This window comes from Ailuropoda melanoleuca, chromosome 8, assembly GCF_002007445.2.
Source record: "Ailuropoda melanoleuca isolate Jingjing chromosome 8, ASM200744v2, whole genome shotgun sequence".
NCBI lineage: Eukaryota > Metazoa > Chordata > Mammalia > Carnivora > Ursidae > Ailuropoda > Ailuropoda melanoleuca.
The window spans coordinates 128,884,041-128,909,525 of NC_048225.1; the positions used below are offsets into that span (position 1 = coordinate 128,884,041).

Here is a 25,485-nt window from a genome sequence, read left to right on the forward strand (position 1 = left end):
CCTTTTTCTATTATTACTGTGTTATCCCTGCTAGGAACTGGGTTAACTGGGTGGGAGGTGTCCTCTTGAGTGCCTTTGGTAACAGGAATTTCTAGTCATGACTGTGCCCAGATTCTCAGCCCTGACTACAATTAGTTAGAGGTGTCAAGAAGTCCAGTGGTCCTGGGGGCACAGTGGATCTGAAAATGGCCTGTTGTGGCTGCCAGGACAGATGTTCTAACCTGGGGTATTAGGCCCACAGTCACACTTTTCCTAATTTCTAATGATTCCCTCTTTTCATCTGCTTCTGGTACCTTTCACTCTGTCCCCTGGTTCCTCCCTGTTGCTGTGCCTATCCAGATGAGCTCTATGCCCAGAAACTGAAGTACAAGGCCATTAGCGAGGAGCTGGACCACGCCCTCAATGACATGACCTCTATGTAACTATCTGACAGCAGAGCGGGGCTGGGACCTTGGCTTGTGGGTGGTTTGGGTTACAGGCTGTGTGTAGCGTGCTTTGGTTTTATCCTCTGGAAACTAGAATCTTTACGCTGTCTTTAAAATATTGGTGCTGATTACTTATTGGCAAAAGCTAGGGTGGCATTGCATTTGAATCTGTGGTGGCACCCTGATCTACATGTGGTTTTTTAATACTTTTTGTTCATAGACCCTGCTTTATAACACCGTGATTTTTCTATTTGCTTCTGAAATTTAGTCTTCTCAGAGGGGATGCTGCTAAAGGTCAAATCATGTCATCATATAACTAAGGACATAGGGCCTAGAGAGCCAGTGACTTGGGCCCTAACATTGCTCAACTCCTGGGTGTATTTAATTTGTGTCCTGATACTAAATTTCAGAGGAAACACCCATGATTGGAAATACCAAAATTCACCAAAGAATTAAGCTGAGTCCCAGAGCAAGCCAGGCAGTAAAAAGCACCAAAAAGAGTTGTTCGGGACTTCCATCCGTTTGCTGTGAACCCTTGATCCTTGACGCTAATCAGCCTCTTTGTGTCTTTCCCACTAACCCTGAGAAGAAGCCAGATCACTCAGGCTGTAGTGTCTGGCTGTCTCTTCTTCCTACTGCCTTCTCTTCCCTTTTCTCCTGAATTGCTGTGTAGATCGATGCTAGTCCTTCTTACCTAGAGTCTCCTTACTTTTTCATACAGATAACTGTCACCGTTTCTGCTCTGTTCTGGATCTGCCCCCTTTCCTCGGGGAAGCCAACGCCCCACTCTCGCTCTGGATTCCATTTGGGTCGGCCTGGCTGGTCCCCAAGGCATTAGAATGTAGTGGGGGCCACAAAGCAACTTATGTATTCTTCCGCTCATCCCTGCCCCCCCCCAAATTAAAATGTTAAGCTGCTGGAAGCCTCATGCCCCCCTGCATTTGTGTCATTGACAAAGCTGCGGTTGTCCCTAAGAAGGAGCCTTGGGGGTGTGATGCGGAGAACAGCTATTGTAGGCCCTCCCTTCCCTAACTTATATAATCAAAGCCACTTTTGTGTGTGTCTATTTTTTCTTGACATTTAAGCTCAACTGGTCTGAGTCTGTCAGAGTGGTGGGGTTAGCAGAGGTTCCCTAGGGTAGGAGTCTTACCCGCAGGCCTCAGGAGTCTGTCTGAGTTCTTACTTTTAGGCTTCTGAGTCTGCCCGCCTGGAAGGCTCTGCTTCTCAGTCTCTCTTCTGAGAGCGTCCAAGTGCCTCCCAATGCATATTCTCTGCCCTTTTCCCAGTGGTTCAAATGGCGCATCTTCAGAGCACCTGATGGACTCAAATGTATTACCGCCAACCTTAACCAATTAGATCGTCCCAGGTCACAGAAAAACAGAATTTGCAACAGATTTTTTTTTCTTGTCCAAACCCTTCTCACATATTTGAGGCTCACTGCCATTTGCCTGTTGGTGTGTGCTAGTGGAATATAAGACAGGTGATAAACGATTATTACTGGAAAAGCTACAACAACCAATCATGCATGTTTCAGATAACATGCACAAGGTGGTAATAGTTCATTACATACATAAAAGTGGTAAATCGCTGCTAGTAACATTGTTCCCGGTTTATATTGTGGGATTACATGGCGACATTTGACAGAGTCCTGTCCGGTTTCCACAGCTGGGATGGCTCCAGTGTGAACAGTGCAGCTGCAGTCATACTTAGCTAAGCACCTAAGTGCTGTTGGACACACTTAGACTTTAGTTTCTCAGCAGACTATATATTTCAAACTTGCTCTTTCAAACAGAGCCAGGTAGAAAGGTTTTCCCTAATCTGAAACTTGAGGTCTCGTTGAATTCAGGTTTCTTTTTGTTTACACCATTTCCTCCTGCTACACAGTGTTTGAGATGAAGGTACAGATTGATTTATTGAGCGGACACTTGACTGTTATCTTTAGAAGGCACAAAGTGACTAAGGTGGGCACAGAAATAATCAAAGTGGAGGCGCCATCCCTATTTTTAGGTTACACAGAATCTAGTAGGAGAGCATGTATATAAAGCTGATGGTGATCTGTGATCAGTGCCACAAATAATAAATAAACTTGTGGAAATTCAGAAGGGGAAAGAGGTTGATTCCAGTGGGGATGGTTAGGAAAGACTCACAGAAGGAGACACATAATAGGTACTTAATAAACATTTAAAACTTGCCTCTTCATTTTTATTGGGTTCTAAAAGATTGGTTTTCTGACAAACAGATTTTGGTTGAAGGATAATGGATATTGAGGATTTTGGTTAAAGAGAAGCAAACGAGTAGAAGCACAGAGATGGGACGGATAGAATAGCCATGAAGGTAGATTTAGACAGAGTAGGGGCAGCTGTGTGCTGAAATCAGGTGTGGAGTTTTGTTTTGTAGGGAATGGGGATGCCACTGGAGATGGTGAACAAGGATGTGTTCTGGTATGAGTAGCAAAAAAGAAGAGTTGATTTGGTGGCTAAGTTAATATATTACAAGGGGAGCAGATTATCGAAGTGATCCATTTGGATGACAATTCCCAAATTTCAGTCATTTGTATACTACTTGGTGGCTTTTGCCATATTCACAAATTCCCTACATTACCGTTTTCTTCACATTTACTCTTGTTTTCAAATTTGTCTTAGTATACATAATTCTAATTTGAAGTAAAAGGTTTGATGCATCCTAGTGATTTTTCCCAATGCACATTAAAACAGTATAGCAAGTAAGTTTTTTAAAGTTCACAAGCATATATTGTCAGAAATCTCCTTATGCAGCACTAGCAGCGAATATGCTACACTTTGAGAAAAACTGGGTTAGGTTATTGCAGTTTTCCTAGAGATCGCCATCTGTAGAGAGATGGCACTGAACGTGCACACTGTGGAGGGCGCTCAGTATGAGGAGGAAAGTCAGGAGTGACTGTTGTGGAGCCTGGGAAGATGGTAGCGTTAAAAGTGTAGGGAGGTCGTGTAGTCCTGGTGTAAAGAGGCAGGAGAGGGTAGAAGAGAAGATGAGTCAAATAACTGGCAGGTATCCGGGTGAAAACAAAATTCTGGGGATTGAGGGGATGGGCTGATTGATGGGAGAGAGATTTGGAGCTCCATATGGGTGGCAGGCCATTTAGCCCATGCAAGTACATTTAGAACCCAAGAGACGGTTACGGATGTAAAAGGAATGAAACAAAAAGGAAAATCTGTGCAGAGGAGGAATCCAAACGGAACTGGTTGGAGGGATGGAAAGAGAATGAGTAGCTTTGCTAACTGAAGAAGTTGACGGCTGTATGATTTCCAGAGGTTCTCAACTTCAACAGGTTGAGAAGAAAGATAGCTCAAGATGAGACGTTGTCATTGATATTTTTTTATTAATTCGAGGGTGCGTTTTGAGCATTAAGATCAAGGAGAGAAGCCGTATTTTCAAAGAGCAGAAGAGTGAACTAGTGGAAGAAAAATCAAGGCAAGACATAAAGCCTGGAGCATTGCTGTCCAGTAGAATGTCTGACAGTTATGCCCAGGACAGTAGCCACTCGCCACATACAGAGCCTGGTGAGCGCTCAAAACATGCCTTATATGACTGAGGAGCTAAGATTCTTCTAACTTTAGTGCATCTAAATTTAATTAGCCACGTGTGGTTAATGACTGCTTGCTGTGTTGGATAGTACAATTGTAGATGTTTTAGTATTTAGGCAGAAAGAGTTGACTGGCACAGAGAAAGGCTTCCTAGAAGAGAAAGAAGTATGTGAGGATGGAGAGAAATTAGGAACAAAGTGAGGCTCTGTACTTCTGGCAGCCCCTGTCCTTCCCCACGTGCATACCTGGAGTGTGCAAGGCTGGAGACCAGCAAGCCAGGTAGCAGGGTGAAATCTGGAATGCTGTGTCATGCTAAATTCATCCTTCCGCTTACTGTAGAAGTCACCCTATGTTACTTGAGCCTGGACTAGCTGTGGGAATAGGGTCAAGAAGCATCATTGGTAATGCCAGAGCAAAGCATTTTGATCTCTTTTCCTTCTGCATTTCTGAGAATGAACCACAGGCCGATGTGTTAGAGCCCTTCCTAGCCTTACTCGGTACTGTTGTTGGGATGAGGCACAACACATGACTGGATCCCAAGTCACCTGGTGGGTGGGGCTGCCCTTTTGTGTTTGGGCAGCCTTATCTTAGTCCACCCAATCTCTTCCTTTCTCGTGGTATTGGTTGAATACCCCCCCACCTTAATATTAGGGGGAAGTAGAAACAAAAACACAAAATCTGTTCCTTCTCATCTCTTGAATTGTGAGGGTTTAAGGCGTGTGTAGTTCCCTTTACTCTTAAACCTTCCCATTCCCTTTTCCTGTTAGAGAATGAAATTGACCTGATTCAGTCCATTGAAGCCTAAGGTTGTCAGCATCCATGGACCATTCCCTAGTTAATTGGAATGCCTGAAAGGAACATCAGACCAAATGGATTCACTGGCTTGCGTTTTGTTTTATTTTGCTGTTATCAGGGAACCAAGAACTTTAACGAATGAGCTGGTATCTGATCTGAATTTTTAGTTACTAGAGATAGCAGGGTTAGAAACCTTAGGTACTAAGTTCAAGGTGAGAGAATAACCACATTTATCTTTTGACCTTCTGTCATTCTTAGGGAACTGTGCACTCTGTGATTTAATCAGACAAGAAAATGCTCCCATTTCTATCTTTTTATTACTTCCTAAATGGAACAAAACCGTCACTGACCGTGCTGTTTTGAGGGACTAGATTCTGATAACCCCCTTCTTTCCCAAGACAGGAGTGGGAGTCACAGTAACCAACTTGGATTGGATGCTATGGAAGAGTCAGGCAGTACTTAGAATCTGTGTATGATACCACAGAAAGCCTAAGAATTGAGATTTCACAAATCTGAACCCCTACATTTGTCAGGGTGCCCCAATGAATAAGACAGGTCCAATCCCAGGCCTCGTGGAACTTGTAGACTAGTGTAGTGTTTCTCAATGGTGGATTTTGGTCATTTAAATCAGGATAAATCTGGGATGTACGGAACAGTCCTACATATTGCTGTCCCCTAACAAATAAATATGTGTAGGGTCTTCTAGTTATTTTGACAATTAAAACCTGCCCCACACATTCCCAAATTTCCTTCCGAGGGTAGAGAACAGGCAATGATAGCATTTGTATTGAGAACCACTGGTTTAATGGGAGGTGCGATTCTAAAAGTTTGCTCTAATTCTGCCCTTTAATACAACTATTAATTTTGGTTATTCCCTCCCAGGATCTTTTTTTTTTTTTTTTAAGATTTTATTTATTTGACAGAGAAAGACACAGTGAGAGAGGGAACACAAGCAGGGGGAGTGGGAGAGGGAAGCACGCTTCCTGCTGAGCAGGGAGCCTGATGCAGGGCTTGATCCCAGAACTTTGGGATCATGACCTGAGCCGAAGGCAGACGCTAACAGCTGAGCCCCCCAGGTGCCCTTGTACTGAATGCTTTTACAGAAAATGTTCCAGCTATTCACTTCAGTTTCTGTCAAACCCTGATTACAGGCCAACTGTGTTCCTTCCTTTGCCCTGTTTCACTTGTCTGTTTCTCAACCGGGAATAAATACCTTTGCAAAGGAGATACTTTTTTCTTTTTCAAAATGTTGTCCTTCCAACTTGTCAGGATTTTTTATTTTGTTCCTCTGTTGGTCTTTCTGCCACCTGACTGATTCTTCCTGCCCTCTGTCTGAATCCTCTTTGCATCCACCCTGCCTTACAGATGCATGTTACGTATATCAGCTAGTCCAGAGTCTCAAGAGTTTACTTCTGGTACGCTACTAACCTCCCCTTTTTCTCTTTCTCCTCTGTTTCCTGTCCTCTTGTTTTTTCTCCTCGCTTGCTGCCGCAGAGTGTCTCTACAGCCAGCTTGAGCGAAACCGCCTGCTCTCTAGCGAGCTGAAGCTAACGCTGCGTGACCTGTGTGGTTGACAGGCAGGCTCACCGGTGCCCCTTAAGCCGAGCTTACTGCTCACACCACTGACCCGGACCCCAGCAAAAAGCTGATCTTTTTTTTTTTTTAGTCATTTTTCCTTAGGCAAAAATTTTTTTTTTTTTTTTTTTTTTTTTTTTTTTGAGAGACAGGGAANGCCCGAGCCGGGGAAGGGGTACAGGGAGAGGGAGAAGCAGACTCCTTGCTGAGCAGAGAGCCCACCGCAGGACTCAATCTCAGGACCCTGAGATCATGACCTGAGTGGAAGGCAGATGCTTAACCTACTGAGCTACCCAGACAGACGTCCCACAAATTGCTTTTTAATTGGAGCAGTGAGAATATGGTTGACTCCCTAAGTGCACTGTAGAGTGAGAACAGTTGACACTGCATTTCTGTCCCTTTTAAGAGATAATGGGTGATGAAGGGAGGGGCCTGAGAGAGTTTTCTGGGCTCCACCCTTACTTGCTGCTCTTTAGCCTGTGCGTTGACGGGAGCCTGTGTTCCTCCTGCGTGGATGTTTCCCGACAATAAAAGGACCAGTCGGACACGATGTCGTGACTGCTTCATCTGCAGGCCCAGAGATGGGCCCTTCTGACTGGGTGGAAAAAAAGGGAAGGGAAAAAAAGGGGTGTGTGGTATTAAAAGGTCCGTGTTGAGTATTTATGCCCCACGCCACTACAGTAGTCTAAGTGGTTTGCTGAGCAGATTGGATTCTCCTTGGTGTTCAAGCCACTAGTTTTCCTCCTGACATTTTCCTTCTTACTTATTTTTCCTGGTTTTATGTTTAATTGTAACTCTCACAGGCTAGTTTTGGAGAAGAGCTCTACAAAAATCGTGGTTGAGGTTTTACATATATGCTTGGTAGTATTCTTGGCTTTGTGTCCTTTAGTGATTCTGTGATAGGCTATGGGGGTCTTTGATTTATCCCACCAATTGTCCCTTTCCTTGTTGGAGGAAGCCTGTATAGTACTCTTCTCAAGCTGAGACTCTGGTTTACTGGTAGAAACATGCCCATCCTTGTTCTCAGTGGTCACACCCCAGTGAGCCATGTCAGTCAAGTAGGTACTGACTGTCCTATGGGCAAAGCCCAGATGAAAGATGGCTGATGCTTAAGGCTGCCTCCTTCAGTGACTGAAAACTGAAAGCCTTGGTTGGATGTGGGTGAATGAGGAAATGACTGATAAGGTCTCCAGCCTTCCTCCCCCAGAAGTATAGCAATACCGGTAATTCCACACAAGCAGAGGCCCTGCAGAAGCGAGTGGTGCAGTAGCTCACCCCTGAGGCTGAGAAGGCAGCCGCTTTGTTAGTCCGCAGCTTTCCTGCAGCAGGAGTGATTCTCAGAGTGGGTAGACCTTGAGATTTACTTCTAGTTTTTGTAACCTCTCTCCTTTACCCCCATTAGATAAGCTGAAATGCACCAAAGAGGAGCACCTCTGTACACAAAGGATGCTGGACCAGACTCTGCTTGACCTGAATGAGATGTAGAGACCCCAGTCCCGCCTTGCCGCTGCTCCCCCCTCTGACCCCGACTCCGCCTGAGGCCAGCCTGCCCGAAGCTGGCCTTCAAACTGAGGGCTGATCTTTAACTGGAAGGCTGCTTTCTCCTTTTGCCACCTCTCCCACGCCAACCCCTGTGTCTTTTTCGCCAAACGGCCTCTGCCTCTCCCTAGAGAGTCCAGTTGGGCTTGAGGCTGAGCACCTTTGGGAACAACGTCTAAGGGAATGTGAGCACAATGCAAAGTGTCTTTAAAAGCATGTTGTGATGTACACATTTTGTAATTACCTTTTTGTCGTTGACGATGTAGCGACCATTTGTAATACATTCCAAATAATTCCACAGTTCTGAAGCAGCAGTCTCATCCCTTCCTCACATTTGGAAAGTAACTTTTCAGTTTCGTGCATACTGCCTTCTCCACAGAGGAGGGGAAGCGGCAGGGGCCTGCCTTACTGAGAGCCAGAGCCCGGAAAGAGACCCACTCTGGGAAGCTTCATTGCTTTGTCCAAAGTACCAGCCAAATTAGAAAGGTGGTTCCAGGAGGAGTGGCCAAAAACGGGTGGCTCAGGGTTTCAGCTTTAGGGTATCTTTGAGCAACTTTATTTTTAATTTTTTTTTCCATTGGAAGTGACCAAACAAATTAAGGTGGTGAGACCTCTGAGACCAAATCCTTGTCCTATCTTTACCCTAACTGCCCTCAGAATGGATCATGTTCCCCTTATGTTGAGGTGACCACTTATTTGCTCTCCTGCCTCCTTGAAGGAAAAAAAATTATGTGTTTGCCGCTGATTTAGCCATATGAAACAAACTCCTCTCCTCGCCCTTTGCTGGGTCCGAAGCTGCTGTCTCTAAAAGTGCCATCTCGCTGTGCTTTGTATCAGTTAGTGCTGGAGAAATCTTGAATAGCTTATGTACAAAACTGTTTTTAAATTTTATATTATTTTGAAACATTGCTTCTTTAGGGTTGGGGCACATTGGCCACCCTGTATGGCTGAGAACTCTCTACAGTCTGTGGGCTGACAGTGTGCTGATCTTTTAAAGTTTCTTTCCCTCCCCAGTTCCCCTTTTTGGTGAGGTTTCTGTGAGGCCTGCTAGGTGTGCATCCTGCAGCTTACTGGCTTAAAATGCACTCTCCTTTGGTGTGCTCTCTTTGGGGGCCGATTGGGAGAAAGAAACCAATAGTGCAAACTGTTTTGATACTGAAAATTGACAAGTGTCTTTTTGAAATAAAGAACCAGTCCCTCTAATCCTCAGACCTACTTGACTTTTATTTACTAACCCAATTGTGCTTTCTCCACAGGAACTATGAAGTTTGAGTGAAAAATCAGATCTTTGTGGGTGGTAGCAACAGGATTTGATAGAGACCAAAACTGGGTTGAAAACTCGGCTCAGAGAGTCTTACTTGTATGTCCTGATGTAAATAACTTAGTTTTTCCACCTGTAAAATAAAGATGTATTACCCGGGTAAGGGTGAATATTAGAAATAATGGTTACTGGCATGTTCAGGGTGAGCGGTACTTTTTCCTTTACCACGGTGTTAATTCTTGTAAACCATGGACTTGGGGCTCCTTAAATGACTTCCAACAGCCTCTGACACGGATCACATACCCTGCCTATGCGTGGTTTTAGCAAACTGCCCGGCGACAGCCTCTGGGCTGATACTCCGCTGGCTGTTTGGAGAAAACAGGTTAACAGCCCGAAGCGCGCTCGGAGTGTCCGCCGAGACCCGCAGTGCGGGCGGGTAGCTTCGGCGGCTGCCTGGAGACGCCAGTGCGGGGCCCTTCCTGTGCTCTGGCCTGGAGGCCGGACGCGTCTGGCTTCCTCATAGAAACGACACAGCTCCCTTGGCCAAGCCCAGCGCTTTATACCGGGGACTGGGAAATTCTCCACTTCCAGGCAGGGACCAATGCTGCTTGGAAAGAATAGCCACATAGATTTTTGGCTAGGAATCGAACACAAGGTAGGCGGCAGAAGAAATTAAACTGGGAGAAGTTAGCGCTTCTTAGACATTTTGCTTCTTTACTGTTAAAAAGATCTGCCACCCAAGATCTCGGGAAGTCGTCCTCCAAGCAGCGGGCTCGCCTCGCGCCGCATTTCCACGCGCAGCCTCGACGAGCGCTCCCTGGAGGAACTCCCACAATTCCCAGCCAGGGGGAGGCACCGCCCCCTGTGACGTCGCGCCCGCGGATTGGCCGGCGTCGATTGGCCCGGGCCGCGGCCGCAGTGGAGCGGGAACTGGAGACTGGGTGGTCGCCATGATGGGCTTTGGGGTCCCGTGTCGACGACGCGGCCGGCCGTTTGTGGGCTGGCCTGCACCCGGCGTCCCGCTGCTGCTGCAGTGTCTGCTTGGGACGCTGGCCAGCAAACTCAATGTGCCGCAGGTGTTGCTCCCCTTCGGCCGGGAGCCAGGCCGCGTGCCCTTCCTGCTGGAGGCGCAGCGGGGCTGCTACACCTGGTGAGGGGTCGGGTCCCTGAGGCTTCACACCCCCTTGGCCCTGCAAGGGTGGACGGGCTTCCCTCGAGGATGCCACCGCAGCGCCTAGTGGCCGTTGCCCTGCAGGGCCTTTCCTGTGGGGTGCCGCTGGAGCGGGAGGCAGTCCCCGCACGGCCTGAAGAGATGTCCCTGGGTGGGGGGGGGGGCCTGGGGGTCCTCTCCGACCGACTGAGCTGGGGCTTTCTTCTCAAGGGGCCTCGGGACAGCGCTCACGGCCTTGTGGGGTGAGCTGCACTCGCATTTCAGCGAGGAGCGAGACGAGGCCCCGAGACCAAGAAGTGGGGAGGCTCGCTTCAGGTGGAGAGGAGGCCTGCCTGGGGGAGAGCTTTGCCTCCTGCGTGAGGGGTGTGTTGTGGAGCTTCCTCAGCTCGGAGGGGAAGTGGGCGCCGCCGCATCACAGGGCTAGGTTGCCCTTCCTGTTTCCTAAGAGGCAGTAAGGCTTGTGCAGTGTGCGCGAAGTTCAGCTCCCATTTTATGGCAGGGTAAGGGGATCGGGCCTGGAAGAGGATCCAGTGTGGGTGATGCACGGAATCTCACCATCGAAAGCCAAAATATTAACTTTTTTATCTTTTAAAATTTTTATTTATTTGAGAGAGAGCGTGTGCGCGCGCGAGAGAGCACAGGCAGGGGGAGCAGCAGGCAGAGGGAGAAGCAGACTCCTTGCTAATTAGCAGGGAGCCGATCGCTGGGCTGGATCCTAGGACCACGGGATCATGACCTGAGCCCAAGGCAGACGCATGACCACCTGAGGCACCCAGGTGTCCCAAAACATTTTTTTAAATTGTACTTTGAGTTGTACTCACACCTCATAATTTAGGCAGTTTTTCTGTCTTGGCAGCCCAGTTTTAAGATTGGACAAAACTCATTCCTCACAGTATGAAAAATCCGTGTCTCTCATTGGAAACACAACATCAATCCTGTTTTCGTTTTTGTTTAGGATTTTATTTATTTATTGGACAGAGAGAGAGAGAGACCACGGGTGCATGCATAGAGCGGGAGGGGGAAACAGACTTCCCACTGAGCAGGGAGCCGCATGTGGGGCTTGGTCCCAGAACCCCGGGATCATGACTTGAGCCGAAGGCGGATGCTTAACCCACTGAGCCACCCAGGCACCCCCATCAATCCTGTTTTTACGTACTGAGGGAAGAATGGAACAATCTTATTTTTTAAAGGTTTTATTTATTTGAGAACAAGAGCAGGGGGCAGAGGGAGAAGCAGGCTCCTCGCTGAGCAGAGAGCCGAGGTGGGGCTTGATCCTGGGACACTGGGATCATGACCCAAGCCAAAGGCAGATGCTAAAATAATTGAGCCACCCAGGTGCCCTGGTACAATCTTTTTTTTTTTTAAAGATTTTATTTATTTGACAGAGAGAGAGACAGCCAGCGAGAGAGGGAACACAGGCAGGGGTAGTGCGAGAGGGAGAAGCAAGCTCCCAGTGTAGGAGCCTGATGTGGGGCTCGATCCCAGGACCCCGGGATCACTCCCTGAGCGGAAGGCAGACGCTTAATGACTGAGCCACCCAGGAGCCCCAATCTTATTTTAAATATTGAAGGAGAAATATAATACATGTGTCACATTGCACAAGGGATCATTGGGAAAAGGTTCTGATCAGTCTTCCTGAAATCTTGTGTCTCTAAGCATGGTTTCTACTTTAAAGAGAGTCATTTAAATACACCTGGTCATGTGTAACATGGAAACACTGTAAGAATCCGTGTTCCCCTGATAGTTAATTTTAACCCACATTCTTATTTCAAATTCTTAAGTATTTTATTTTGGCAGGCATTCCACACATCATGATGCAGTAACTGTTGAGCCTTTATATGAAAATGGCACCTTATGTTCCCAAAAAGCTGTGCTCATTGCTGAATCTACCCAACCGATACGCCTAAGCAGTATTATTCTTGCTCGAGAGATAGGTATGTTGAGATAAACCACACTGAAATCGTTCATCTGTGGTAGAATAATCTGTTATCTTTTATACATGATTAATGCAAACAGTGTTGGCTTCAAATGATAAGAAGTAGAAAAAAGCAATCTGCAGAATAACCCTAATTGTGGCATCCTATTCTGTGACTTTTTTTTTTTAATGTATCTAGTACTTGGCATGGTGCCTGATACAGAGTAGAAACCCTAGTTTCTTGAATCATTGAAGAAAGGAAAGAATTATTTATTGGAACTAGCTTAGGTGTTAAGGTCCGAGGTGGGTCTTGACTAAGGCAAAGGAGCGAAGCTAGTACTCATCAAAGTGTGGTCTGTGAACCTGTGTCGTCAGCAACATCAGTGTCACCTCGAAGCTTAGAGATGTAGATCCCTGGAGTGCCTGGCTGGCCCAGTTGGTGGAGCCCTCAACTCTTGATCTCTGGATTGTAAATTCAAGCCCCACACTGGGTGTAGAGATTACTTAAAAATAAAATCTTGAAAGGAAAAGCGTGTACTTGGTGACATTTCCAAGTCATTGGCCGTACAGGTTGGGTCAGCCTGCTGGGATGATTCAAAGCCTTGTTAAAAATGTTTGGGTCCCCATGACGCCCTACTCTACCCAACTGAATGAGATTTGGGTAGGAATGGAGTTCATGGGCTTCATCATTTATAAAATCAGGGTTGCTGATAAAAGAAGTAAAGCTTTGAGAGCTTCGCGTCCTACACCTGCTCATAGTCGTTGTCGGCCAGCCTTACTTAAGAGTACGGATGGAATGTCATTCTGGCTGTAAATCAGCAGTCTCTGTTAAATGGAACATTGCTGTACACTTGCACTTGAATGTGCAACTCTTGATCTGGGGGTTGTGCGAGCCCCACATTGGGTGTAGAGATTACTTAAGTAAATAAAACTTAAAAAAAAAAAACACCTAAAAGCTATAATATTGGGCTCTTAAGTTAGCTTTGCAATTATATGGAACTGTTGAGTTTTTTTTTTCTAGTTATGGAAAAGTGCCTGGCACATCTGAGTTACTACGCTTCCCGTCCCATCTCCTTAACCATTTGATTACCCGGGGATTAAAGAGTGTGCCACTATTGGCCAGCAGATTTAATTTCTACTACTAATACCCATTCTACAAGTTTTGCTGCTGGCCCTTTTAATGTTCTCACATATGCAATCAATCACAACTATGTTGTGACTGCTACCTGGCCGACAGCAACTGAAAGATGTCATCAGTTATAAGATAAAATCTCAATTTCAGAGATGTTAAAATATCAAAAAATAACTGTCTTAGAATCAATGAAATATGGTATGAGGACTCTCAAAGATGAGAATCTCTGAGGAACATGTCATACAGGGCAGCTACAACAGATAGAGGAGGATACCAAGGTCAGAAAAGAAGAATTGTATTGGTCACATAAGCAATTTTTCAATGTAATTACTCTTAACTACATGAATTCATTCTGATACCAAAAGATTTGTTTACCCAATTGCTAGGAAAAATGTCAAATCTGGCTTTCAGCTTAATTTCATCCGACTTAATATTCCGAAGTGTCTTTTAAATCAGCTTTTCCAATTTTGCTAGACTCTCAATGATAAATGCCAGTTTCGGTGTCCTACCAGGTACAGTCTCATCTGAGTGGAAAAGAGGGCTCTGAAAGGGGCGGTAGGAGAGGGAGAGGACATTGTGAAAGGGAAGCATATGCCTAAGAAAGATTGTTCATTCATTTGACAAATATTTATTGAAATGACTGCTAACTGCTAGCTGTCTGTAAAGATAGATTTAAGCAGTCCATTGTTGTTTAGGTGCTTAGAATTTTATGATGTTTTTGTTGACATGGTAGTGAAGCAAATTAGTGGCTGATGGAGATGATGGCTAGAGGTGACGGACTGAAGTGGGCTTGTTTTATTTGGTAGAGTGCTAGATCTTTTGACTTTTGTTTTGCTTTGACTCGGTGCTACTTCATTTGGTAAAACCTTCAAAGAATATAAAAGGTTGTATAGTGAAAAGTAAGCCTCTAATCTCTTCTCCAAGAGACAGCCACTTTTCTGTATCCTTCAGAGGCAGTCTGAATATATGAATATGCCCTTTTTCTAGTGGGAAAGCTTGATTTTTAACCTTGGGTAAAGGACAAGTGGAGGAGTTTGGAGATGAAGGCATGATTTTAGCTCACATGGAGGATGAAGAAAGGGTTTGGACAACTGGACGATTTTAGTGTGGGGTGAGAGGGATACAGGGCGATCAGTACTTACTGTGGTGTGCTCAGTGTGTTGTTGATGTTCTGTAAATACTTACAGGTTGATTAGTTGCTACAGTGGGTTATAATTGTATAAACGAGGAGTTGATTTGGAAGTTAGGATAAATATGAGAATTAGGGAGGGTAGGAAATATTTGCCATTTCTGCTCCATCTCTTGCTCCTGGCTCTGCATCCTTTTGGTTCTTGCAATACTGGTTTTGTTTCATTTTTTTCTTCTTCTTTCTTCATCTCCCTGATCAGCTCTTGTCCTCTCTATTTCATTCATTTTTTCTTCTTTATTACCTTGCTCCTGTGTGGACCTGAAGTACACCTGAAGTAATATGGACATCCAGATAAGAATATTTGTTATATTATTTAATAAAGTTATTCATTTTTATCTTTAAAAGAGATAAGTTGAGCACCTGGGTAGCTCAGTTGGTTAAGAATCCAACTCTTAATTTTGGCTCAGGTCATGATCTCAGAGTTGTGAGATTGAGCCCCACGTCAGGCTCTGCACTGGGCGTGGAGCCTGCTGAAGATTTTCTCTCTCTCCCTCTGCCCCTCCCCTTACCTCTTTGTCCAAAACAAAAACAAAAACAAACAAAAAAAACCTATTTAAAAATTTTAAAAAAAAGAAGTAAATTGAAGGTATGATATTTCTCTTAATCACTCTTAATTTACGTATGATCCATACAAGGTAATTTTTTTTCTTTATGGTCAGTGGCCACATATTGAAAACTTATTGCTATTGAAGTAGTCCGATGGGTAGTCGTTGAGTGCACAAGGCTTTTCATATTTTTTATGTAAGTTCACAGCTACTTCTGTCCTACGATTGCCCTCCGTATTTCTCCAAGAAGAAAAAAAAGTATTTAATTTCCTATTTAATTACTGTTAGATTTTCCAGTGCCTAATTATCTAGTGTGTATTATTTAAGGTCACCCTTCCTTCCTTTGCCGTCTTTGGGACACTTCCTTAATAGTGTTTTACCAGCAGATCCCGTGAGATTTCAGTTTCTCCTGGTTCTTAATGATAGGTCCCATATTTTGGTCTTCATTTCTTTTTTTTTTTTTTTTTTAAAGATTTTATTTATTTTTTTGACTGAGAGCGTGTGCACGGGGTTTGGGGGGGGCAGCAGGCAGAGGGAGAAGCAGGCTCCCCGCTGAGCAAGCAGCCCAGTGCAGGGCTCGATCCCAGGACCCTGGGATCATGATCTGAGCCAAACGCAGACGCTTAACTGATTGAACCATCCAGGCGCCCCAGTCTTCATTTCTTTTAACTTCAGGTTCTGTTCGATTAAATATTAAGTAAAAGATTAATCAAGTAATTTTTAAAATATTTTCTTTTAAAATAATTTTAAATTTGCAGAAGCAATGCAAAGATAGTACAAAGAGTTCCCATATACTCTTCACCCAGTTTTCTCTAATGTTCCACTAATGTCCTTTTTCTGGTCTAGGATTTAATTCAAGATACCACGTTACTAAACTATGTTGTCGTGTTTCCTTCATCTCCTGTGACCTGTGACAGTTTCTCAGTCTTTGTTTTTCATGACCTTGACATTTTTAAAGAGTATTGGTCAGGTATTTTGTACAATGTCTTTCAGTTTGGGTTTGTCTCATGATGTTTTCTCATGATTAGACTGTTTTATAGATTTTTAGGAAGAAAACCACAGAAGTGACGAGCCCTTCCCAGTGCATTATATCAAGAGGTACATGATATCAACATGATTTATCACTAGTGACATTAACCTTGATCACTTGGTTAAAGGTAGCGTCTGTTTGTCAGATTTCTCCTCTCTTAAGTTACCATAAGTTACTTTGCATATGCTGTTCATTAAAATTATCACTAAGTTAGCCCAGATTCAAAGGAAGAGAAATTAAGCTTCACCTCCTGGAGGGAGGAGTATCAAAGAATCTGCAGACATTATTAAACCCAGTACAATTACTAATAAATATTTGAGGGAGATGCTTTGATATATCTTGTTTCTCTTTAAAGTTTCACCCACTAATTTTAGCATTTGTCCAGGAATCTTGCCTGTAGCAGTTATTACTGTGGAGTTCTTTTCTTTTTTTTCTTTTTTTTTTTTTTAAGATTTTGTTTATTTGTCAGAGAGAGAGAGCACAAGGAGGGGGGAGTGTCAGGCAGAAGGAGAAGCAGGCTCCCTGCTGAGCAAGGAGCCCAACGTGGGACTCGATTCCAGGACCCTGGGATCCTGACCCAAGCCAAAGACAGACACTTAACTGACTGAACCACCCAGGCGTCCCTACTATGGAGTTCTGATGGTGATTTTCAATTTCTGTAATGCTTTCCACAGTTTAATAGCATTCTGCCTTAAGGAAGGTAACTTATGTCTTCCAGACAAGTTCTTATTTATTTATTCACTCATTATTTCTATAAGTATTGACTCATGGATATTTATTTTTGTTTTCTAATCCAATATTATTATAATTTATTTTGTTACTTCACTTTTTCTAGCTTTGGCCATTAGGAACTCTTTCAGGTTGACTCCTGTGTCGTTTGGGCTTGCCCCATCTTAAGTAATGAGTTGTAGTACTTTGTTACTTTTTAGCACTATAAGATGAGCCAGGCCCATCTTGTATTTTTCCTGCCCAGCCATTTCCTCAAGAAGTCCTGGTTCTTTTTGTTAAGAGAACTATATTTAGAAACCAAGATCTGCTGTTAGTGTGCTTGTTTCTACTGTATTGTCACTGTTCCTAAGCCCTTTCAGCAGACAGTGCTAGGAAGTATGTACACTAACCATGTATATACACGTATCTGTATTTCTATATTTGCGTATATATTGGTGTAAATGTGAGATCACATTGATATCTTTGGTTCTTTTTTTTTTTTTTTAAGATTTTATCTATTTATTTGACAGAGATAGAGACAGCCAGCGAGAGAGGGAACACAAGCAGGGGAAGTGGGAGAGGAAGAAGCAAGGCTCATAGCGGAGGAGCCTGATGTGGGGCTCGATCCCAGAACGCTGGGATCACGCCCTGAGCCGAAGGCAGACGCCTAACTGCTGTGCCACCCAGGTGCCCCGATATCTTTGGTTCTAATCTTGCACCGCAGCATAATCCCTTTCTCTGGCAGTGAGAAACCTGACACTCTGTATTTACAGCATATTTACTTATTTGTTGAACCCCAGTGTAAATACAGTTTCAGGATGATTAAGTCAGTTTTTGTGTTTCTCGTGAAAGGAAGTATAGTTTTGCCTGAAATAGAGCGTATTTTGATGCTCCTTGTCCTTTTTTGAGGGGCACTTGCCTTTCTTATCTGATTAACATTTTCCTTTGTTTTAAAAATTACATAAGAGCAGATCCACAGCTAGGGACAGAGTTTACCCCAATGTCCATTGGTAATTTGAGGTATTGTAGGGGTAGTTACTTTGCTTTTATTTCTTGTAGATGAAGCTAAAAGTAAAAAATACACAGTTGTAACAACAGAATGAGACAGCTATGTAGGCAGTTCTCTAACACATGGTAAATATGAGAGGTGGGGTATTATTAAAAGATAGGACAAAACAATTTTTAGGGTTTTGTGTTTTTTTTTTTTTTGTCAGAGAGATAGAGATAGAAGAGTGAACACAAGCAGGGGGAGAAGCAGGCTTCCCGGTGAGCAAGGAGCCCGATGCGGGACTCGATCCCAGGACGCTTAACCAACTGAGCCACCCAGGCGTCCCCAAAACAATTTTTATTTCATCCTCCTTTCTTCTGTACTGTTTCTTTTGTGTTTTTGAAGTTCATTGTGGCTATATTGACCGGAACTCTAGTTGGGTCTAATACATTGTTCCCAGGCTTTTTAACCTCATAGAGAAATTTATTGGCAGGACTGACATATGGTTATCACTCTTTTACTTTCCGAAACAAATACATTTTAAAAAAATCTCTAATGATGTACTGTATGGTGACTAACGTATCATAATAAAAAAAAATCTAATGCCATAATTTCATAAAAGAAAAAACTTCAATACTTCAAAGCTCAGGTAGAATATAATAATAAAGTATATTCCTTTATTTTATTATTTTTTTGAGATTTTATTTTTAAGTAATCTCCACCCAGCGTGGGGCTCAAATTCACAACCCCAAGATTAAGAGTTGCATGCTCCACCAACTGAGCCAGCCAGGCATTCCCTAAAATATATTCCTTCAAAGTGAATGCATTTAATTTTATTTCTCATTATGTTAAGATTCTTACCATTCTCATTTTTCCATGGATGAATGAAAATATTATAGATCAGTGTTTGAGAACGACTGGTCTGTTGTCTCTTATAAACAGAGGCTTTTGTGTTTTGTCATTACACAGGTTGAAAGCAACTGTTACAGCCTTTCTTTTTTATAATATAGAGTAAGCTTTTGAGTGCTTGAGACGTTCAGTAGATTCATGACCTATTGAATTAAATTCTAAGTTTTTGGGTTCATCATAGTGACTGACCATGAACTGCGCTGTGATGTTAAGGTTGATGTGATAGACAGCATTGAAATTATATCTCGAACCCGGGAGCTCTATGTAGATGATTCACCACTGGAACTGCTGGTGAGGGCGTTGGATGCTGAAGGTAAGGGACTTCAGAGGATTCAACAAAATTACCTAAAATAAAGTAATACTCCTTTGTGTTTAGTACTTGGGAAAAAAGCAACTTGAGAGATAAAAGTAGATTAGAAATAGTATTTAGTTTTTATATGAAGTTCATGTACATGAGGAATTAATAATTATGAGTATGATTCAATGCATTAACTATGTACTTTCATAAAATTTTTCTGCTATATTTAATTATTGGTTATCTCCGAAGTTTTCTTAAATACTGAGCTTCTGCTGATGATCTCTAGATCAGCTATTAAGAACATTTGTTTGGAATTTATTACTAGCTCTGTTTTGATCAGACCACTTTCCATAGGCCAGGCGAATTATGTGTAAACCTGTGAAAAAATTTTATAAATTTATCTTTCTTGAGACTGATTTTATATTGCTTTTAGTGTACTATATTAATGTGTAGTATGGTATTTAAAACATTTAAATTTATTGCCACTTTCTTTGTACACTACTGTAAAGAATATTTTAAATCTGAAAAATGAATATTAGAAATATTCTGAAATCTAGTTTTTATAAACATCTTTGTTGAAGGGACCAGGATTTAGGGATGCTGTCCGCCCTGAACTAGACCGTACGGTGACCTTTCTGTAGAAGGGCACAGAGAGAGCGGCACGGCTTTAGTCAGCCAGAAGTTAATCAGCTTGGGTCCGTTCTACATTCAGAAAGTTTGTGTAGCAACAGTACTTTTATTGTTTGTGTAGGGATCTTCCTGGTATATGTGTTTTAAATTAATTAATGGTAATGCCTGTGTTTGTTAATGAAGGAGGCCTAAATATAATTGTCTAGTTAAGTTTCTCTTTCTTGTTAAAGATACCTGAATATTTTTGAATATGTGATTCTGTTCTGTCTGCTTTTGGCTTGCTTTATAGGAAATACTTTTAGTAGTTTGGCAGGGATGATGTTTGAGTGGAGCATTGCCCAGGATAACGAATCAGCAAGCGAAGAATTGTCTAGCAAAATTAGGTAACATTGAAACCAAACATAAACCATCTGATTTTGAAGGAGACATCTGCCTTTGGGTGGCACACTGAACAGCAGCTATTTGTATGGGTTTTGATAATCCTGCTGGCTGGGCTTTTTTGGAACAGATAAATTTACCAGGGGGAAATGTCTTTGATAGAATGACATATGGTGTGGATGCAGTTACTTTTATGATTGTTTAATTTGAACCACTGCAGAGGAATTCATGAGCTCAGAACTATACAATTGTTTGAGCCGGGTGTATCCTCTGGCAGTTTTGTTATTCATGCTCTCTGCACATGCTGGAATACAGTGAGTGGATGATAGTGTGAGATTTTGTCTTTAATACTAAGAAATAACTCTCTCGACAGTCCCAAGTTTTAGTCCCACAACAGTTTTAGCCAGAGGCACATTAAATACTTTTGTTCTATCTAATCCTTATGGAAAACAGATTTTTTAAAAAAGATTTTATTTATTTATTAGAGAGAGAGAGCATGAGCAGGGGGAGGAGCAAGGGCAGAGGGAGAAGCAGACTCCCCGCTGAGCAGGGAACCCTATGTGGGGCTCGATCCCAGGACCCTGGGATCATGACCTGAGCCGAAGGCAGACGCCTAACAACTGAGCCACCCAGGCAACCATGGAAAACAAATTTTAGGACTTTTTACACTATATAGACATTGAAGAGACTGTGTTTAAAGTTTCTTAGGGCCTTTTGGAAGATGACTCATCATTTGATTACACGAGAAACACACTTTATTTTATCTCTTAAGGATTCTGAAATACTCTGAAGCAGAGTATTCCCCCCCGGTGTATATAGCTAAGATGGAAAAAGAAGAGAAACAAGGAGATATGATTTTGGTGTCTGGGATCAGAACTGGTGCTGCTGTTGTAAAAGTTCGAATTTATGAGCCATTCTATAAGGTAAAAAGTCTGTGCCATAAACTTTAAAACCTTCATTTAAGGGCCTTGCCTGTGGAAAATATTATTCCTTATATTTATCTACAGTAGAAGCCCTTTAACCTGATATGATTTGGGTCAGTAGTTAGTCATTTAATTGAAAAGTCATAAAAAAAAAACCCGTCTTCTTTAAGCCTGTTACTACCTTATTGTAATTACACATACAGCCGGTGTTTCTCTTAAAATGTGTAAGTGCAGTTTGTTCACCTGTTCTTTGGTGTAGGCCCAAGATGTTTCCTTGGTCGCGAGCTCACCGGTTAGAAACATGTAAACTCATGCTTACACTGTTGCAGTTCTTATTTTCTTTTTCATTTTTCATTTCATTTTATAGTCAAGTGAAAAATTAGACATGTGTGAAGCAATTTGAGTATAGAATTCTATATTTCTCAAGGATTTTTCCGTAATCTTTTACATTTCTCAGCCATACCTAACTTTGATAGCTGTACATTTTAGCAGCTTGCTTTGGCCTTCTTTTCAAAACATTTAAATTTTTTTGTAGAAACACCTCTCTTTTTGCATTCATGGTTTATTTTTTAAGGTAATTATAATTAAAAGCGCAAATGGCGTAAATAGGTTTCGGAAAAATCAATGTCTTTTGGTGAACGTCTAATTCAGATGGCAGGGACATGGTGTGGACATCATAGAGAGCCCTTTACCAGCCTTGTGTTGGGTCAGTTTTCACAACAATCAAGGTGTTCAACAAGGATAGAGAGTACTTAATCTGGAAAGTCAGTTTGTTGGAGGCTGGTTAAAAGAATTTCTGTGGTATTCAGCTAAGTCTTCCCTGGTTTCATTTCGGCATATGTGCCTTTTTATTTACCACCTCTTCTGCTTTAGAAGTCTTGTCATTTTCTAGTCTTAGTTTGAGTGACTTAGAAAGTCAGTATAGTATTAAGATTCATGATCACTTTTTAAGGCTAACTGAAATTATGATTTGTGATTAGGAAAGTGTTTTTAAATCTCTATAAGATATTTTAAAAGAGACTTATAAGAAGTAAACTTTTAACAAGGAAGATGACCTTCAGGATTTTGCCTACAGAACCTAGTTTTTTTTCCTTCCTCTTTTAGAAAGTGGCAGCAGCATTGATACGTCTGCTAGTTTTGGAGAACATATTTCTTATACCATCCCATGATATTTATCTCTTAGTAGGAGCATATATTAAATACCGAGTTGCAAAAATGATACAGGGAAGAATGACAGGTAAGGTGATTTATCTTTTCCTAAGGTTAACATTTCCCAAATCCTTCCTGCTGACAGTAAGAGAAGCAATTCCACCTTTTGTATACAAATACTTCTTTGTGTTTTTATTTTTTATTTTTTTTTTAAGATTTTATTTATTTATTTGACAGATATAGAGACAGCCAGCGAGAGAGGGAACACAAGCAGGGGGAGTGCGAGAGGAAGAAGCAGGCTCCCAGCAGAGGAGCCTGATGTGGGGCTCGATCCCAGGACACTGGGATCACGCCCTGAGCCAAAGGCAGACGCTTAACGACTGAGCCCCTTCTTTGTGTTTTTAGATTTTGTGATAAAATATTCCTTAAATGCTATACTTGAGATAATACTGGGCAGAGATGGTCCCCATGTCTTGAACAGCTTAGCGTCAGTACCTATAGGCATCTGAATTCTCTGTTAAAACAACAACCAAATATTTACTAGATTTTGTAGGTCAAGTGAGGAAACTTTACCAGAAGAGACTTGAATGATCTTTGCAAAAGTTGTTTCTTGAGAAACTCAATTCATTAACTGAAAACGTAACACTCTGTTGACCCTAGAAGTCCCATTGAGTTTATAAAGTGCGTTGGCTCCATTAGCATTAGTCCTTTCCTTCCTTACTTAGGGGGAACCTTCTTGCTACTTTCAGTTCACTGGTTTTTAAGAATGCAAGCAATACCAACGATAAACTCATATAGTACCCCCCCCAAATGGCTACATGTCAAAATTCATCATAGTGGGAAGGAAAGTAAAAGCAGATCATACTGTTTTTTAGGCCTGCTTCCTGATTTTCCTCTTACAATCCAACAATACACTGTTGTCTCTTGCAGTGGCTGCTCTTGTTACATTTGTGTATCTTTCTTGTCTTACAGAGGTGGGATTTCCCCTGGAACACTATACACTGGAATTGCAAGACCACAGAGTTGCATATAATTGGTCTCTTTCTGGGAGAGTGGCTGTACTGGATGAGAAAAGAGCTATGGTGACTGCTGTCCAGCTGGGCCAAACTAACCTTGTCTTTGTCCATAAAAGTATCCTTTTCAGGTTTTAGCTGCCAATCTGTGTTTCCCTGAGCATGAGAGACGTGGCCCTTTGTAAAGTAATTTGTTAAGATTATACTTGTTTTGTATAGGCTTTATTTTTAACAAAGAGCTATGAATTATTGTCATAATTTCTAACAGGGTAGGTGGGGAAAAGACTATTTGGAACTTGGGATCTGTTGGCTTCAGTGCTTATTTGCAGCCTCAATTTCATTATAATTAGGAGATTGGGGAAAAGACCTTGAAGAAACTTGTGTGAATTTTATTTAATTTGTTCTTTCCCATTTCCACATGAATAATTGAGAAAAGATGGTACGGTTTTGTCTGCAGTAGATGCTTAATATTTGTTAAATTGAGTTGAGAGTAATCTTTAAAAATTCACTAAACCTGCTCTGTAAGGACTGAACAAAGAGGGAGATTTAGAGCTCTGTTATAATCAAAGAAAACAAAACACAACAAAGATTTAAACTCCAGAAAATTGAAATGTTTGGACTCCATTTCTCAGTGTTTGATTTTGAAATATTTCCTATTTTTGAATATTTGAATCTGAAAGAAATTAATTCACTTAGCAAATATGTATTATCATCCTCCAGTATGCTCAGCATTGTTCCAGTGCTGGGGATGTGGACTGCCGTTTTACTCAGGGTAGCCAGGGAAGTCTTCTGTGGTAGTGCAACACTGCAGCCGTGGGTCATGCAGACACCTGGGTGGCAGAGCCCCAGGAAGAGGAAATAGCAGTTGCCAAGGTTGTGAAGCAGGAGCATGTGTGGCATTTTTTCAAATGAGCAAAGAAGGCACGGAGGCTGAAGTGCTGACAATCAGGGGAAAGAAGCAGGAGAGGTGGAAGAGGAGGGGAGGGAGTGGATCATGTGGCACGTAGTAAGCTGGAAAAGTACAGTATTTCTTATATAATCGTATTAGTTAGCTATTTCTATTACTTGTCTAAAACGTATTGAGGGTTTTTGGTCCAAAGTTGTTTGTTTTTTAGTCATTTTAAGGTACACAGGACATTGGTCAACAGATACAATAGTACCTGCAAAACAAACTAAGTCATTCCGTATTTGAGGCCCAGCCGTGTGTCAGGTACTTCCCCAGATTCCCCAGGCAGACTTACATGACCTTTTTTTTTTTTTTTTCATATTCTCAGTTCATATTGTTGTTTATTCCGAAGTAGTAGATATTGAAATACATTATATTTATCTATTTATATGTTTTCCTTGAGAATATGGATGGTGACTGTTCATAATTTCTTCCAGCACTTAGCTTAGGGTGGCTGGTGGTACTGTTAATAGAGATTGGATAGAGAACAAGGGAAGCAGCAGGTTTAAGGAAAAAGAAAACTAGATTAGTTTTTTACAAGTTAACCTGAAGTACCTGTGGGATAGACATGCCAAAAGGTATTTTTATCTTTTTTAAAGATTTTATTTTATTTACTTGAGAGGGAGAGAGCGAGAGAGCACACACCTAAGAAAGCATGAAGGAGGGGGGAAGGACAGAAGGAGAGGGAGAAGCGGACTCTGCTGAGCAGGGAGCCTAAGGCAGGGCTCAATCCCAGGACTCCTGGATCATGACCTGAGCTGAAGGCAGACACTTAACTGAGCCACCCAGGTGCCCCCAGCAGGTATTTTTATTATGCATCTGGAGGAGAAAGATTCAGGATAAAGATAGATATTTGGGAGATCAGTTTATACATAGGTGATAGTTGAAGCTGTTGTTGTAGACAAAAATCACTTAGGGAGAGTATATAGAGTGAGAGAAGAAGAGGGCCAAAGACTATGTAATGCCAACTTTTAAGGTTCATATGGAAAAAGAGGAATTTTTTTTTTTAGATTTTATTTATTTATTTGAGAGAGAATGAGCGGGGTGGGGGGGGGAGAAGGGCATAGGGAGTGGGAGAGAATCTTAAGCAGACTCCATGCTGAGTGCAGAGCCCACACGCAGGGCTCAGTCTCACGACCCTGAAATCACAACCTGAGCCAAAATCAAGAGTTGAACACTTAACCTACTGAGCCACCCAGGCACCCTAAGACGTGAGAACTACTTTTTTAGGGTAAGAAGAACTTGAACATGTCTGTAAGGTAAACAGCGGAGATATGGGAGAAGGGAGGCTCAGTTGATGATGGAAGGTTTCTGAGGGGCAAGAGAAAATCAGATTCAGAACAGGTGGAAGGATTAGATAGAAGATATCTTATTCTGAAAAAGAAGGAATGAATTAGGTTAGA

At 42.4% G+C, this 25,485-nt stretch overlaps 2 protein-coding genes across 11 annotated transcripts in view; both read left to right on the forward strand.

Annotated features, from left to right (window-relative positions):
• The window catches only part of TPM3 (tropomyosin 3), a 25,892-nt gene extending 16,792 nt beyond the window's left edge, over window positions 1-9,100 (forward strand). For 4 of the 10 annotated variants that reach the window (XM_019803055.2, XM_019803059.2, XM_002922495.4 and 1 more), the window contains one exon: window positions 7,761-9,100. In XM_019803055.2, coding sequence (XP_019658614.1) covers window positions 7,761-7,843 — 83 coding nt within the window. In that variant the 3' untranslated portion in view covers window positions 7,844-9,100. Of the gene's footprint in view, window positions 1-339; window positions 423-1,146; window positions 5,358-7,760 lie in introns of those variants that run through there. The other 6 variants (XM_019803058.2, XM_019803060.2, XM_011229020.3 and 3 more) reach the window with 3 other exon arrangements.
• Window positions 9,101-9,233: 133 nt separating this feature from the next.
• NUP210L (nucleoporin 210 like) overlaps window positions 9,234-25,485 on the forward strand; it is a 73,596-nt gene continuing 57,344 nt past the window's right edge. The window contains exons 1-7 of the mRNA XM_002922534.4: window positions 9,234-10,308; window positions 12,127-12,263; window positions 18,927-19,058; window positions 19,963-20,056; window positions 20,824-20,974; window positions 22,079-22,211; window positions 23,096-23,254. Of these exons, the coding sequence (XP_002922580.1) occupies window positions 10,109-10,308; window positions 12,127-12,263; window positions 18,927-19,058; window positions 19,963-20,056; window positions 20,824-20,974; window positions 22,079-22,211; window positions 23,096-23,254 (1,006 nt within the window). The 5' untranslated portion in view covers window positions 9,234-10,108. The remainder of the gene's footprint in view (window positions 10,309-12,126; window positions 12,264-18,926; window positions 19,059-19,962; window positions 20,057-20,823; window positions 20,975-22,078; window positions 22,212-23,095; window positions 23,255-25,485) is intronic.